At 34.3% G+C, this 17,604-nt stretch overlaps 1 protein-coding gene across 13 annotated transcripts in view; it reads left to right on the top strand.

Annotated features, from left to right (window-relative positions):
- LOC124359235 (glycerol-3-phosphate acyltransferase 1, mitochondrial) overlaps window positions 1-17,604 on the top strand; it is a 90,212-nt gene that overhangs the window by 52,451 nt on the left and 20,157 nt on the right. For all 13 annotated transcript variants that reach the window (XM_046811815.1, XM_046811817.1, XM_046811809.1 and 10 more), the window contains 7 exons: window positions 3,363-3,524; window positions 3,749-3,924; window positions 10,651-10,884; window positions 12,820-13,007; window positions 14,625-14,860; window positions 15,907-16,063; window positions 16,855-17,187. In XM_046811815.1, the coding sequence (XP_046667771.1) occupies window positions 3,363-3,524; window positions 3,749-3,924; window positions 10,651-10,884; window positions 12,820-13,007; window positions 14,625-14,860; window positions 15,907-16,063; window positions 16,855-17,187 (1,486 nt within the window). The remainder of the gene's footprint in view (window positions 1-3,362; window positions 3,525-3,748; window positions 3,925-10,650; window positions 10,885-12,819; window positions 13,008-14,624; window positions 14,861-15,906; window positions 16,064-16,854; window positions 17,188-17,604) is intronic.

Raw genomic sequence — 17,604 nt, 5'->3', positions numbered from 1 at the left:
AGATTTCGCCCGGATTTCAGAACCCTTGGTGAAGTCAGGCCGTATAAAAATGGTAAAGGTAGTTACAAAGATACAAATACGATTGTTTTTTATGTTTTTATATCTGACAAATTTATTAAAATTCGTCCCAGAGCTGTAAATGCAATACTTTCAGAGATATCTTACGTAAAACACAAGAATTGGTGCAAAGAAATAACACATTTTTGTGTTTAACGTAAGATTACTTCCATAAATGTTAAATAAAGGTCATTGTTTTCTTAAACAGATTTGTAGAACATTTAATTCTGAAAAGATTCATGTGAATTACTTAGGAAAAAAATTAATAATAGGTATTGAAATTTAGCTTTATTTAAAAATAAAACAGACGCACAAAAATGCATATTCTTATCTGCATAAAATATTAACTAATGTTTAGGTTGTGAGTAACAGCTGATCATTTATTTAACACTTTTTATCGTCATATTTTCTTTGCAAAGGTTGGCAATATCAGCTGATCAACAATTAAGTTCATGAAGTAATATTTGAATAACCTTTATGGAGGTTTTTGTATTGTGGCATGTGAAGATTGTATTTTGTGAGATCCTGTGATTATTTGGAAATATTTTATACAAGTGTATAAAATATTTTATTAAATATTTATTTTTAAAATATTTTATTAAATATTTTTATAAAAGTGTATGTAATTATCTTAGTAAATAATGGCAGATAATTTAAATGGTATGTATTCGTTTGAAGAGTATACGGACATGATACTGATTTACGGCAAAGTTAACAAGAATGGTTTAGCTGCAGTTCAGGAATATCGTGATACTTTTCCACATCGAAGAACACCTGATCGCAAAACATTTGAAGCTGTGGAGAGACGACTTAGAGAAACTGGTAGCTTTAAACCGAAGCGAATAGATACTGGTCGTCAACGTAGCGCAAGGAACTATAATAATGAACAAGCAATAATAAATGCTGTAGAATTATCACCAACCACAAGCACCAGACGATTATCACGTCAGTTAAATATTTGCCAGTCAAGCGTATGGCGGACACTTCATGAAGCACAGTTGTACCCATTCCTTATAACACGTGTTCAAGACTTATTACCGCAAGATCTTAATAAACGGAAGATGTTCTGCCGCTGGTTAAGAAGAAATTGTTTACGATATCAGTATTTTCTTCGGCGTATTCTCGTTACTGATGAATCCTGTTTAACTAGAAATGGAATTGTAAATTTTCGTAATACCCATACTTGGGCGTACGACAACCCACATGAAACTGCGACGAGGCATTTTCAACATACATTTTCAGTCAATGTATGGCTTGGTGTTCTGGGTGATAATTTGATTGGTCCATTTTTCCTCCCTAATCGACTTAATGGAGTAGCGTACTTAAATTTTTTAAGAACAAACCTGCCTACCCTCTTGGAAGATATTCCTGTTCAAAACAGAATAAATGCATGGTTTATGCACGACGGAGCACCTCCACATTTTTCTAATGATGTGAAAAACTATTTAAATGATACATACGGTAGACAATGGATTGGTCGAAATGGACCAGTAAAATGGCCACCACGTTCTCCTGACCTCACACCAGCAGACTTTTTCTTATGGGGTTGGATGAAGTCAATTGTTTATTCAAAACGGATTAACACCATAGAGGAGTTATGTAATCGCATAACAGAGGCGGCAGAAACTATCAAGAATGCTCCAAACGTTATGAAACGCGCTAGAAAAGAGTGGATTCATCGTGCGAAAACGTGCATTGCTAACAACGGAGGACACTTTGAGCAACTATTATAGGTGATTATTACAGTTTTATAAAGGTAAATACATTTTATGTTAATGTTCAGTCTAGAATAAATGATCAGCTGTTACTCACAACCTAAACATTAGTTAGTATTTTATGCAGATAAGAATATGCATTTTTGTGCGTCTGTTTTATTTTTAAATAAAGCTAAATTTCAATACCTATTATTAATTTTTTTCCTAAGTAATTCACATGAATCTTTTCAGAATTAAATGTTCTACAAATCTGTTTAAGAAAACAATGACCTTTATTTAACATTTATGGAAGTAATCTTACGTTAAACACAAAAATGTGTTATTTCTTTGCACCAATTCTTGTGTTTTACGTAAGATATCTCTGAAAGTATTGCATTTACAGCTCTGGGACGAATTTTAATAAATTTGTCAGATATAAAAACATAAAAAACAATCGTATTTGTATCTTTGTAACTACCTTTACCATTTTTATACGGCCTGACTTCACCAAGGGTTCTGAAATCCGGGCGAAATCTTTCGCTAGGCGTAACTCGCTAACGAAGCGTTTCCGGGCGTATGGTTATATGAACTTTTTTACTTGTTTTTAGCTATAGAATAAGCTCCCGAGAGATTGCCGTTTAGTTTTGAATCACCCTGTATAATATGTGCAATAATCATTTGTGAAATACCTATATCAAGTGATGGTGAATTTTTATCACCAAGGTTGACTAGTCCCTAATCCAGTGACTAGATAAGTTAAGTGACCTATAGGTTCAGAAAACTAGGCAACATCGACTTAAATGTTGGCTGTACTGAGAATATTGTAGCACTGTGTTAAAAGCCCTGTCAAAGTTTCTTTAGCTTTATGTTGCATCTCTAGATTTGTCAATAATTGCGTTTTATGGTGTGAGTTATTTTGCCATTAATAACTTTTTTAGGATTAGAAGTAATAAATGTATTTTAAGGTGCATCAAGCTTCTATGAGGAGTTCAGTAGGTTTAAAGTGGTGTGCCCTTGCTTAATACAACACAATCTGTCGTCTTGATTTTGTTTGGCTTCCAGTCATGGAGTGGGTTGGGAAGTGAATCCTTGGGTTTTGGAATGTCTCTAACTCGTGATGATGGAGAACAATTATTTACTAAGTATCTACTATCGAGGTGAGCCAGATACTTCACAGTTCGACAGATGGGAGTCCAAATATAAACTGCCACAACAGCCTGGCGAGACTTCTACTTCCCTTTGAATTCAAAGATAGGAATTCTTGTCTCTCAAATGAGTTATGAAAGAATAACAACTGTATTGTTTGAAGAGCTGCAAATAGAATCAAATTTTATTGAGCCATGCGAACTTAGTTGTAGTGTGGAAAATTTTTGCTTAAAAAAGTATATATCTAAGCACTTCAAACCGGTCCCTGTTAGAAACAGCAATAAGAATTATTCAGCAAAACAATATAATTTTAGACACAAAAATCGTTAAAGGTTTAAATGTCTAAAAGTGACATTAACATTAGATACAGTGTTACTTCACAAAAACAATTGTGTGATTGAAACAGTTTTTATAATCATTGACATAAATTCACTTCTAATATAATAAGTGACTTTGTGTTTGCAGAGTGCTCATGTGGACAAGAACTACCGCAATGTCAGTGTGGTGGACGTACTGCAAGTGGAGAAACTTGGCACTCATCCTCAAACTCTTCTCGCTAAGATATTTCCGCAACTGTACCACGCTTTATCCTTCAAAAAGTTTCACTTCCCATACATCTATGAGACCGTAAGTATATCAACACCTTTAATGGAAAATCAATAATTTTATATTAAATATCTCATTATTCTTAGAACTAAGGATCACCTCTACTTGCTTTGCAGACTCACCTTGTACTGTATTCTTTGTTTCTTACTTTCGGCATACAGTATTGTTTACTGGTTCTGTCGATAACAATAACGAGCAGACACGATATTCACATCTAAACAATATTCACACTTTCTGTACATCAGGTGCTAAATGACCCCAAGATCCAAGACGTCATCAATATGTCAACACGTCAGGCTCTGGAAGACAGCAACGCTGATGATGACCCAGCCTTGTTTGCTGCGATGCTCAAACGACAACATGAGCGAGCAGTCAAAATATTAACAGCTCTGAGATCTACCTTCTCAGATGTTATTCTCAGGTAGAATAAGTTTGAACATACATAATTTTGAATGTAACATTTAGATATGAATTCTTAATATTTTTTTACTTCAGCTATTTAATTCCGATGCTAATGCTTTTGGTTATAAGAAAGTAATTGTAGGCAGTGATTGATTTCTTGAACTGTGGTATTGGAACTGTAACCTCCCAAGAGTCTGGGGAGATAGGTATACCTACCAGAATGAAGAGGTTCTGGGGACCAAACAAGACAAGACAAGACATGACAAGACAATTCTTTATTTTCACATTCATCAAGAAGGAAATGGCGTCAAATACATATTATCTTAAAAATCTTTCCCAGGTTTGTTGTCATTAGCTGCCTAGGTCTTCACATTCTCTGCGAGTCGGCTCTCCAATTCAAGAATTCTTTTACTGAGTAAAAGGGTCTCTCTTGGAACCAGGAATGCAGGCTTTTCTTCAACTTCCTTCCTTCCATTTTCTTCAGCTCATCAGGGAGATTATTGAAGAATTTTGCTCCAGCATAGGTTGGTTTTGTTTCAGAGAGAGTTAACTTGTGGATTGGCAAAGTAAATTTATTGGAATGCCTAGTATTGTAAGAGTGAATGTCTTGGTGCTGTTGGACATTATGAGTTGTAGCTATCACAATACATTCTACAATATAAAGGCTGACTACTGTTGATAACCTCCACTCTTTGAATACCCCTGTACAGCTCTCTCTAAATCCCAAGCCGGCCATGATTCTTAGAGCCTTTTTTTGAAGAATGTGGATTCGTTGGAGATTTCTTTCAGTTGAACCACCCCAAACCACTAAGCCATATCTCATATGGCTTTCAAACAGAGCATGATAGGCTGTTATTGTGGCTTTTGTCATGCTTATAGCTTTCGTCATTTTTATGGCATAGATTGCTGAGCTAAGTTTAAGGCATAAGTTATTAATATGATTTAGCCAAGAAAGTTTGTCATCAACAATGATTCCAAGATAATTAGTTGAGCTGAGAGAATGAAGATTTGGATTGAAGATTGAATGTCATCCTTCTTGTTCCCAAATGAAATTTGTTTCGTCTTTGATTCATTGAAAACCAGGTCATTGTTTCTACAGTAGTCCATAGCAATGTTAACAGCAATGTATGAATTTATTTCCAGATTTTCCACTGAGCTATTGGCAGTTAATAGCATAAAATCGTCAGCATACATGACTAAATTACTGTATGAATGTAAAACCTTAGGAAAATCATTAGTAAATAATATAAAAAGTACAGGCCCCAACACAGATCCTTGCGGTACACCACGGTCCATTGACAGGACCTCAGATCTAGAAATTGTAGTAACTCTTTTTATGGTCTGAGTCACTTCTACAACCTGGCGTCTTCCTTCAAGGTATGCTGAGAACCATGAAAGTGCTGTTCCTTGGATTCCTAGATGAAAAAGTTTTTTTATAATCAAGTCATGGCTTAGACAATCAAATGCCTTACTCAAGTCAAGTTGAACTCCCACTACATTATTTCCAGCCTCGATATTGTCCACAATGTGCTCAAACAGATCTACTATTGCGGTCATGGTGGATCGTCCCTTAATAAAACCATGCTGTTCCTCTGTCAAAAGGTTGTTCAGTTGAAGATGCTTGAAAAGTCTGGAGAGTACAATTTTCTCAATAATTTTGGATTCAGTTGGAATTAAAGATATTTGCCTAAAATTTTCTATGTGGTGTTTACTGGATTTTTTGTGAAGAGGGATAACTTTGGAAATTTTCATACTTGAGGGGAAAGTACCATGCAGAAGAGACAGTTGTGTGATATGAAAAATCGGTACCGCTACTTCATTTTTACAAAATTTTAGAATTTTTGAGGATATTTCATTAAAGCCAAAAGAGGATTTTGTTTTTAGTGAGTCTATTACTTTACTTATTTCTTCAATTGATGTGGGTTCCATAGAGGTCAGTGGCATTCCAACAGGTTGGTTCTGAACAAATTGCATTGTTGAGTTGATGCACAGGTTCTGTTTGAGAGTTTCATCAGCAATAGTTGAGAAATAGTTGTTCAAATGGTTGGCTATATCTATAGGGTCGTCAATTTTGTCTCCGTTTTTAACTATGAAGTCAAATCCAGAAATTGTGTCCTTGTGTTGATGATTTCTCTTGCTGTTTATGATCTCCCAAACAGCCTTATTTTTGTTAGCAGCATTGTCAATATGAGCAGCACTAGCCTCTTGTCTTAAGGTCCTTAGTTTTAAGTCGTAAGCCTTCTTTAGCTGCGTAGAAGTTTGTTTATCCTCTTGGCTGCCAGAAAGACAATATCTCTCATACAACCAGAATATTTAAAAAATATCTCTCCTTAAAATGTGAAGTCATGGGCAAGTATGAAGTGAGTGATATGTAGAATGATTTTCAGTGTTATTTATAGTCTTTTTATTATCTAAGGTCAACTGTGTTCATTAAAGAGAAAAGCTAAACAGTTAAGAGTATATACCTTAAATACCTTGGCACTCCAATGCTAATTCCAATGCTAAATTCAGATCTGCCTACAAACAAAGATTTGTTTTAGGAGCATTTTCAATTGATCTTGCCATGTTTTCTATATGACTGATATATAGTAATTGGCCCTCGAGGAACGCAAGAGAGATCTTTTTCAGTTTTAAGCCAACTCTGATTAATTGCTTTTTGAGTCATAAATTGGATCTGTACTTCATTGTATAATCTGAAATGTAATTGGCTGTGGGTAAATTTTCTCATAAGTAAATTTAATTATTAACCCCTTGCGCTCGAATGGTCAGTAGTACTGGCCATGCAACGTCTTCAGACAGCCCGTTATTAGTTTCGTCATTGCTTGTCCTCGCCGCTCGAATGGCCAGTAGTAATTGGCCGCGCTAGTTCCACTCCCAGCTAGTCGCCATGTTTGTATACTTTCCCAGCCAGCTCGTAATTCTTTTTAAATGACCTTTGTATTAGAAGAATAGGTATTTAAAAATGAACGTAAACACCATTTATAGATAGTTAAAAGAACAACTTTAATGAAACTAACTTATTCTAAGATAAACAAACTGTTTGTTAATGTTATTTTTATACATACATTTTTAAATTTAATAATTAAAATAAATTGCTGAAATTACAATTTGATATTTACATATGGACACAGTCATAAAACGTTTTCCAACATTTTTTAGTCTTTGAACTTTTTGGCGGAGTGGAATTTTTCAAAACATAATCCCATGTGAAGTCCTGGGTTGTTAGGACATGTTTTGCAGTAAAATTTTGCTGCGTTTTCTGTCCTTTGCCAGGTCTCCTATCACTACAAACTACGCAGTGTCCTTAGTCTTGCCACCATCAAGTGGATAGGGGATGTGCAATTTTCCGTTTAGTCTTTCTTCTTCATCTGAAGTGGAAGGCCTTCCTCTTTTCCTTGAATTTCTTACATCTCACTAATTGTTTTAATCAAAATTTTTTTCTGAATTTTCTTTGCCGTATCTTATTTTGTCCTTGGTTCAGATTGTAAAGTATAAAAGCATTTACAAACTGCCGTTTCAAGAAGCCAGAAGGAAAACCTTCTCCACCACCACTTAAATGGATTTTCTTGTAAAACAATAACTAGAGATGTATTGATCTGCGAGATCTACCCCGCCCATTGATTGGTTTATATTTACAAACCACAGTCGGTTTTTCAACGTCTTCTTCTTGTCCGTTTTTTCTTTGTGCGGTGAACAGTTTGGGTTGAGTTATCATACAGGGTACTCAACATAGCTACCAACTTTGTGTCTTGCCACAGGAGCACTGCAAACTTTGTCTTCTTTTCTATAACAAATAATGTCACCTTTTTTTAGTTTGATTTTGCCTGCTTTGTTCTTCTGTTGACTCCTTATTTGCGCTGGTAGGCCTTTTCGGTTCATCATAACAGTTCCTGTGATATGAATTTTCATTTCAATAAAGTACTTGAGCAAGATCTAGGTTCGTGTATACCTATCAGTAAAGACATGAAAGTCCTTCTATGTTCACCATAAGTCTGTTTTAGTTTGTCAACCAGATGGATAACTATATGGCTGGTAACGCCCAAGTCTTGCCGTGGCATTCTATCAGTGGTACATTTGCCAAAATATGGCTCCATTGCACATATATAGCCTGTGCTTGATTCGGAAAGAACAAAATATTATAATACCCCATTTTAATTGGTTTGTCCTTATTGTACACCTTAAAAACAACTCTACCTTTGTATCCGACGGTGCTTATTCATCAACACTCACTTTATTCTCATGGTACATAGAATTCTCTAAAATTCTGATCCATGTATGCCACCACATTTCGTATCTTACCTGAGCGTGTTAGCCTACCTCGTACAGGTCCAGAGGGGGTGGACTGACATGAAGATTCCAAAATAATTGTAGGAATCTCTCTTTGCTGAATACGTCCTTAAAGAACGGCTGGTAATCTACCCATTCAGTAGAAAAATAATCGTCCAGTTCTGGTTTTTCTCGTTCATCCCCATGTTAAGAACTACACCCAAGAAAGCTTTTAATTCTGATAATGACATGTCATGCCAGGACCTCCGCCACATTGACCTTTTTTGGAGTGGTGTTTTCATCTGAATTTTTTTCACCAGCATAACACGGTTAGTCTCATTGACGATTTCTGATAACAAAGTATCATTAAAAAACAGCTGAAAAAAATCTAGGGGAGTCTTTGGTGTGTGTGTTAGTGGAGGTTTATAGCCACTGTTACCTGCCCAGTTAAACCTTCTAAATTTAGCATTACCTGTTTTCCATTTTTGCCATCCGTCTGGACTCACTTCGTCTTCACTTGCTATCTGTACCACGTACTGACAACTCACCACTGTCCTCTCCCACATTGTGTTCATTTGTTATATTTTGAATATCATCTTCATCATTTATGTTTTGTTCCATTATACTATAATCGGCGTCTTCACCCAATTCTTCACGGAGTTCATCTTCAAATTGTTCATTGAAATTGGAATCCAAATCACTATTGTGTTCAGAACCACTGTCTTCATCAATGTCACTTTCATCTCGGCCAATATATTTCTAACTTCATCAGAACGGTTTAAACAGTCATCCATTGTTCATTTATTAAAAAAAATGTACTAAAAATATACAATATTTACAAAATAATAAACTTAACAAATTGTATTGATCACAAAGCCTACTACAAAAGAACTGTTCCAAATGTAAACACTAACTATTTACAAATATTTACAAAATAATCAATTGCACAGCTGCCATTTTATTATGAAAGAATGTGTTATAAAGTTATTCAACTATTACTTACAAATATTTACACATTAATAAAAATCCACAGCTAAATAACATCAAACAGTACGAAACACAAGTCAAAGATGAACACACACAACAAGTAGTAATGGGCGAGGGTGACTGACCTTGTTCGAAACATCAGTTGTCTGAAATCTTGCTACGCAGAAATGGAATTGGCGGGAAACCATATGTCAGCAGATGTCAAATTTAGTTTAAGAGTTCCTCGATAGGTTACAGCACTCGCCGGAACATATAAGTATAAATTAAAATAATAATAATAAAGTGTTTACGTCGTGTCCAGTAGTACTGGCCATACGAGCACATGGTCGTATTCTGTACTGGCCAGTACAGGTGGCCATTCGAGCACCCAGGACATAGCGTACTAAATTAAAACCAAGCTGAGGCGGAAATGTCAGTGGGCAGTACAGCTGGCCATTCGAGCACCGAGGACAAACTATAAATATTGCTTTCGAGTGCATAGGGTTAATTTATTTTGTTCTTTTGGAAAAATAGGAAGATATGCTTATGGTAATGTGTTGAGTGTTTTTAATGAATTGTTTTTGAAGTTGGTCATGAAGAAAGACACAAAAATCTTCAAAATAAGTTTTTTAATGAAATCTGCAATTTTTAAGAGTTTCCTTAAAAACAACAAGGTTTTCAAGGGGGTTGTTGTGTGTTTTATGCATGAAATTTAGATTAATTTAGCAATTTACTTTAGTGAAATATGTACATGCATTCTTGACTTAATATTTGAAATTTGAGTAAGTTTTGCAGCATTTATCCATTTTTGTTTTGTTATTTGATCATTCTTTAAATATTTGAATGTCATATTGTATTAGTAAACATAAATTAGAATATAATAATTTAATTTTAAAACCTTTCATTTATAATAATATTGTAAAATAAAGTACTTTTATTTTACAAAATTACAGGTATATTTACTCCAAAATAAATATTTTAATATACAGATAAATAATTATTAAAGTAATGTATGTACATGTGCAATAATTAGTTATAAAATTTCCATAGCAAAATGTGTCAATTAGGCAGTTTATAATATGAATAATGTCTTAAAGTGCAATTCTATAATATAATTATAATTTGTAAATAGCACAGACAAGGTGCCAATTGTAATGAGTTGTTTATTTATTCTTGTTTGGATGAACGATATCTTCTGTGCCTAAACACTTCAGTGTTGCCTTAACTAACTCTGATTTGACTAGGACTTAGATTATCATTATCATTTAGGTTTTCAGATTCACAGTACATAAAATATTGCCAACATTTGATTGTTAAGAGAAGAAGTGTTGGTTAATGTCTGTTGATTGAAGATATCCACGGTGAGGCCAAAATATCTAAAGATATTACTTGTGTATGAAATGTTTCAATGTGTTTTGTGAGCAGGAAAACTTAAGTGAGTGATGATCCTGATTGGCTGTGTATCATAAGCACAAATATCAATAGGACTAATATTTTGTATGTGTGTCAGCAGACTGGCATCGTACGTGATGAACAAGGTTATGGGCCGTCTGTTCTCGCGTGTGGTGGTGCATCCCGCTCAGATTGCCACCCTGCGTAAAGCCAGTGATTCGCAGCTTCCTCTCATCTTTCTGCCGCTGCACCGTTCTCACCTTGACTACATTGTTATAACTTTCATCCTGGCAAACAACAACATCCAGAGTCCCCTTGTTGCTGCTGGGGAAAACTTACGTATCCCTGTGTTTGGGTTGGTGCTATTTATTTTATTTTGTTTCTTAATACATTTTTTATCATTTAACCCTTTTAACCCCGGCCATTAAATCATGTGATGTGCCAGAAATCCCAAGCCATTTTCAGACAAAATGTAAGGGTTTTGTAAAAAATTCATAACTCAGTTATTTTTTAAGATATTTAGGTAATTCTTTTTTTGTTTTACTTCTTTATAAATGTAGCTTACAGAAATATACAAATAAAATTATTATTTTGAAAGTAATTTTTTTTAAATGCATATAAATATATAAAAAATAAATAAAAATGAAAAAATTTCAAGTTTGATCATGGAAACCATATAGATAAAAAAATATTTGACACAAAAATACCCATTTACTTTATGATATATTTAATCCTTAATAAAAGGAAACAAAAATTATAGGCCTACCTTATTTACAAGTAGAGTAACATCAATTTTTGCAAAGCCGTGTAAATTTTTCTTTTTGCCATTTCTGGGCAAGGCAATGTAACAAGACCTTTGAAATTCACAGTACTTAAAATAAACATAAAACCAAAGTTATTTCTGACAAAATAACTAAAACTGTTCATAATCTAAATTTTAAAAAAGTTTTAAAACAATATTTACATCACTACAAAATGTAAATTTTCAAGATATCCATCACTCAAATCATCGTCACTAATCACATCCACACCATTTGCAACTAGGTTACTAATTATTGTATTTTCACTTACGGGAGACTTTGAACGATGTCTTTTACTCATTTTGAAATAAAACAAATAATAAACTAAACTTTAACTGCCGTACTTTATACTTTAACCTAAAACTGTGAAGAAAACGGAATATTCACAACCACGTGATATACAACTGTCTGCAACAAGCGTGAGCAGTCAGTCGAGACGAACTGCAATTGCTCAGTCACAGACTGACAAAATACGAAGTCAAACCATTACAAACTAATATATTTCGATGCAAAATATCTTTGTGCACAAGTCTGTGAAATTTCAAAGCATTTGGTGAAATACGTGGCCAGTAAAGTAATAAAAAGTGCACGTCCGCACTATACGGACGTCGGGAGTTGACGCCATTTTTACGACGTCCGTATAGTACGGACGTCGGGGTTAAAAGGGTTAAGGAAAGATTTAAAAACTAAATTCCATTCAATGAATGAATTAGCTTGTTATTTTGTGTTCACATGATCTGTATAAAGTGGTATCAATGAATAGAGATACAACAGACTAGAAGATTAATATTTTTCAGTTAGTAGCTTGAACCCAGCCTATGTAATTCTCATACTGGGTTAAATGTCTCTATCCACAATGACGTACTGAAGGGAGCAATTGAAGTACTTTCCCCCCTGAAATTTTCGGATGTGTAATATTGTATCAATTTCATATTCCCTCTTCCTCTCCCCCGATATGCCCTTTGGTTTTAAGACATACCCCTTGAAAACAAAAACTTATTTTTGAATGTGCTCCTGTTTGATTCAGTCTGTTGTCTCATAGTTTTCTCTGTTATCAGGAAACAAAATCAATGTGTGAAATTCCAACAACATAACTGAAAACATTATTATTTAACATTATATAAATATTTTTAGTATATTAATTGTCAACATGGGAACTCTTTTCAAATTTTATTTAAGGTAGTAACATTTTAAAACATTTTATTTTGAATATTAAAGTTTAATTTGTTGGGTTTGTGGCAAGTTTTAATGTATACAGTACAAAGAATTAAATCAAATGGTTTGAAAATTCTATGTAGTTGTATGGTTAATATACTGACAGAAATGCTCCAGCCAAATAATTTTGTGTACCTAAACACTTGTTAAAAATCCTTTAAAACAGTGAATTAATAGTAGTGATTTATTATAGTACAAGACTACAACTGTAATGTTCATGTCTCATGATGACCACTTCTTCAGCACGTAATGTTGGTTTCTATGGCGTGTTAAAGTTGGCTGCTGAGAGGACTAGGAGCTTTCTTCATCAAACGGCGCATGGATCCCACCAAGGGCAAGAAGGACACACTGTACAGAGCCCTGCTTCATACATACATGATGCAGAGTCTGGGAGCAGGCCACAACTTTGAGTTCTTCATAGAGGGCGGTCGGACTCGCACAGGCAAACCTTGCATGCCCAAAGGTATAGTGAACCTCTCGTCGTAGTACTGTCGGCCTGTTTACCCTTAATTATTAGTCCTAACAACTCCAGCCAAGTAGTAAAATAAATCATAAAATGATTGAGGCTTTGGGTCATTTTTATTTTACAACATTTTTATAAATGTCAACTGAGATAGAAATACAAATTGGCGAGTTATATACAACACCGCTGTTGTAGCTGTGGTGAGAAGGGTTGATTCAATGTGAATGTGGAGTTTAGCTACAGTTCACTTTCCTCTTAGTGCAGTGCCTGGAATCTAACACTGCCACAGACTTTACTTCTGGAATTTGCAGTCATGTTCAGCTGAAGAGATTCAAAAACTTTGGTGACGAAGAAGCTCAAACTAGAGCTGAACTCAACATTCACAGGATAACATAGTCTATTACTTCCTGCCCCTTTCCTCTCGCATATCCTTTCCTCAATTTATACGAAAAGATTTGTAAATAACTTCAAAAATATATAAATTTGCATTTTTAAAACTGACTTTGGAACAAAAATAAATTTTAACCCGAGCCAATAGCAATATTTGTATCAATACTAATAAACTGAAATGTTTTTAAAACCGTGTAGGCATAATTATAACGTATTATTAACTCTGTTGTGTACCTTTTTATAAGTAAATTTCTAATTATTTCTGTTAAATATTTACCGATTTTAGTACTAATTAGTTAGGACTAGCATGAGTTTACTATGTCATGTTTAGTAGTAGTCTGCAGTGTTAACAGTCTGCGTGGTCTATACTGACAGTGACGTTCTTCACAAAGTGCCAACGTTACCTAAGCCTCTCACAAATAAAAAATCTAAAATGCACAAATTATAACTTTTTTAATAAAATTGATTTAAACACATATACAAATATCACTCAGCATAAATTTAATAGCCATATTGTAATACTTCCATTAGTTCATAAGTGAAAAATACCAAGTATCATGTCATTTTGCTCTGAAGATATAAGCTGATTTTTCCACAAGTAGTGTAAAACTAGGATGCCATTTTACATATTTACTTGTGTAATGAAGTAAGAGACACAATTTGTTCTTATCTTTAGTTCTATAATTGCAACATTTTTTCCTGAAAAATCTAATATTTACTATGAAAGCATCAAATTAATTCAATTAGATTTGATTTTACAACTGAAATCTGTTCACTCTTGGAAACGAACATTTTGGGATTTTATTTGTTTAAAAAAAAGGTAATAACACACATTAAAGTAACATTTATAAGAATGAGAGTAATTAAGAACTCATTTTTTTATTTACAAAGAATTACAATTTTGTACCATACTCATATTTCCAATCAATAAATATATGTTACTGACTACTGGAACAGCTAAATAAATTGATTTGTGGAGTTGCCTGATGATGAAACCTATGGTTTCAAAAGGCCTCGTCCAAAAAAATAAACCATTTGAAAAAGTATTGTTTTTATTCACATTTAGTAATAGCTAAATAAATGTTTACAATGAATAAAGTGTTAAAATGCTTGTCATTTACTAACAGTAACAGTTGCTGTGATGACCACAGTAGTAATAACCACACATTGATGAGACAAATACCAAATGTGAGGTTACAGCTACATCATAACTTGATATTGTTGTAGGAGGATTACTGAGTGTGTTTGTGGATGCGTACATGGATGGTACAATAGAGGACGCTCTGTTGGTACCGGTCAGCATAAACTATGAACGAATCGTAGATGGTAACTTTGTCCGTGAGCAGACCGGCCAACCCAAGGAAATGGAGACATTCCGTTCAGCTGTGAGCAGCATCTGGTCAGCTCTCACATCTCACTACGGTATCATGCGGGTCGACTTCAACCAGCCTTTCAGTCTCAGGGTAAGAACCTAATCGTGACTGATGTCAGGGAGAAACTAAATCAGTGGAATAGAATTTGGTGTTTTCATCATTTGTTGCTGTTTATTTATTAAGTGGGTTTCTAAAAATATTTAAAATGTGCCTAATATTACTTTGGTTAATGTCTAAAATATTTATTATTATGTGGCATATAGAATTATTATTTAGAATATTTTAGACATTAACCAAAGTAATATTAGGCACATTTTAAAATATTTTTAGAAAACCCACTTAATAAATAAACAGCAACAAATGATGAAAACACCAAATTCTATTCCACTGATTTAGTTTCTCCCTGACATCAGTATATATATATATATATATATATATAATACATTCACTACCAGGTGGGGCATATTAGCACCCTCCCACCCTGTTTAATAAAGCAGTGTGAAAAGGCCATTGAGATAAGAAGGAACTGAAAGAAATCATAGAGCAAACGTGTATACTAGAAGGACCCATGAGATAACATAATAGTGTTTGTAAAATCTCATATCATTTCAATTAGTTTAAAAAGCAAAACTTTTTAAAGCAATGACGGGAAGCACTAATGACTTAAAAGTAACCTCTGTTTCAAAATTCCAATGTTAATAAACTTGTAAAGTTTGTAAATGTCCTGAGCCTCCAAGTCTTTAGTAGATTTCATGGTTAAATTTCCACATTTAGAGATTGAAATGTTCAAAAAATCTCTTGGTGAACACCGATGAGCGAAACATAACTGAATTTAAGATATCAAGCCTAATTTGTGATATTTTTTTCAAATTTCAGCAGTTAAATGATACAATTTTGGAAATCATTCATTCAAGTAAGCATGGAAAAAAAAAATCTAAATCTGTTTGCTTCACAAATATTATAGCTATTTCAGTATATTTTTTATTGTATGCTATAATCCTATGGTAGTAAATTATTAAATTATAAATATTGGTTTTAGTATAATGGAGTAATAAAGTTATCTTCACTAAAGAGCATAGAGTTTGTCCAGAACATTTGTGTATCACTAATGATAGGTTCAATGAAATGGTTTGCAGGAATTGGTGAGCACATTCCAGAGCAAGATTGCCCCCAAAACTAACAAGAAGAAAATCTTGCATAGTGTTCCATCGACGGCCTCACTGTATGGAACAGATGTGGTGGTGGAGGAGCACAGGCAGCTGGTGGACAGCATCGCTAGGCACGTAGTATATGGTCAGTATCTGTGGTCATTCTATCTTTACAGTTTACTTTTAATGTCAGGTTTAGTGTAAGCTACCTCAGGGCAACTCATTCTCTAAACACAACTTTACTCTCTTGCCAAACTAAGTAACCTACCTCAAAAATTATCACACAAGCAATCATTAACCCTTAAGTACTAGTGTGGTTATTTGTGACCCGGGTGTCTCTATATTTAACAAGGCGGGGGTCTGAAAACACCACGTGTCAGTACTTAAGGGTTAACAAGTTCACATTTTCTAAATAGCATGTTTGTTAATCAGATATACATTTGTTGTACAGTATATCAAACAAGTGATGGAGGATAGATTAAGAAATTTGTTTTGATCTAATGTGTTATTTTATCAATCATTGTGTACCATGCAATGGCCAGATAAAAACCACTTGACAACTGCAAAATTACCTGCAATGTTTAACAACACATTGAAAAAAGCTGTGAGCACTCAGTATCAGACATGTTGACAAGTTGTGACTTTGCAATGTCAAGAGTTCCCATGTGATACAATGATGGAGACTCAAACACAGTTAATCAATCACATGATACTACAGTTAATGAAAAAATACAAACAACTTGTGAAAACTTTGGAGGAAAATGCTGAGCATTTTGCTGCCTTTTATAAGTTTAAATGTAACGTTTTCTACATTTTTCTTTACTTTCCTGCAGTGAATTAAACATGAGCTCTTATTACTTTAATCTAGATCTATTTGAAATATGTGAAGATTTCCCCTAAGACTTGTAGAGTTGAAAGAGTGGTGTTGTTTGTCAGACTGTTGCCGGTCAACAGCAGTGATGTCCACGAATGCTGTAAGTTTCCTGCTCCTGAATGTGTTCCGAGAGGGTGCCCCCATAGAATCAATTGCCGAGGCCCTGGACAGGCTGAGGGAGCAGCTCAGTTACACAGATAGAGACTGCGGTTTTGTCGGAGATTCCGTGGATGTGATTAATCATGCCATCGACGTGTTGGGGCCTGGTCTCGTGAGGAGAGAGAGAACTGGTAGTGGCGTTGTTGTCACACCTGTTACTATCCTGCCTAATGTTATAGAGCTACAATACTACAGCAACGGACTCATGCCACACTTTGTGTTGGAAGCTGTAATAGGTGAGGTCTATTTCCTTGTATCTAACTGCAATAAGTTATAGAATATCACATCGAGCCATTGAATTCATCATATTTTATCAAAGCTATCTGAGATGGAGAGGTGGTTATAGAAACAATCATTGTTATATTCTGTATTGTAGTCCAGGAGCCAAAAGCCAATGTATACTGTATAAAGGCACAATCTGTTTTTTTTTTTTAATTTATAAAAGAATTTTTCCTAAGAAGGAAATCAATCATCAGTTACAATAGTTTTGGTGGAGGTTGAAATAGGAAGATATCAGAAGAAATTGTGTTTTCATTTATTATTTTTCTTAGCTTGACTCAACTCTTTAATAAAATTAGTGGTCACTCTGATATAGGCCTATTATACATTGTTGGCTGTTTTTACAAATTTATCCCTTGATGGTCACGGGCCGA

The sequence above is a fragment of the Homalodisca vitripennis genome, chromosome 4, assembly GCF_021130785.1.
Source record: "Homalodisca vitripennis isolate AUS2020 chromosome 4, UT_GWSS_2.1, whole genome shotgun sequence".
NCBI classification, from domain to species: domain Eukaryota; kingdom Metazoa; phylum Arthropoda; class Insecta; order Hemiptera; family Cicadellidae; genus Homalodisca; species Homalodisca vitripennis.
The sequence above is the reverse complement of the archived record's forward strand: the minus strand, read 5'-3'. Positions and strand labels throughout refer to the sequence as shown.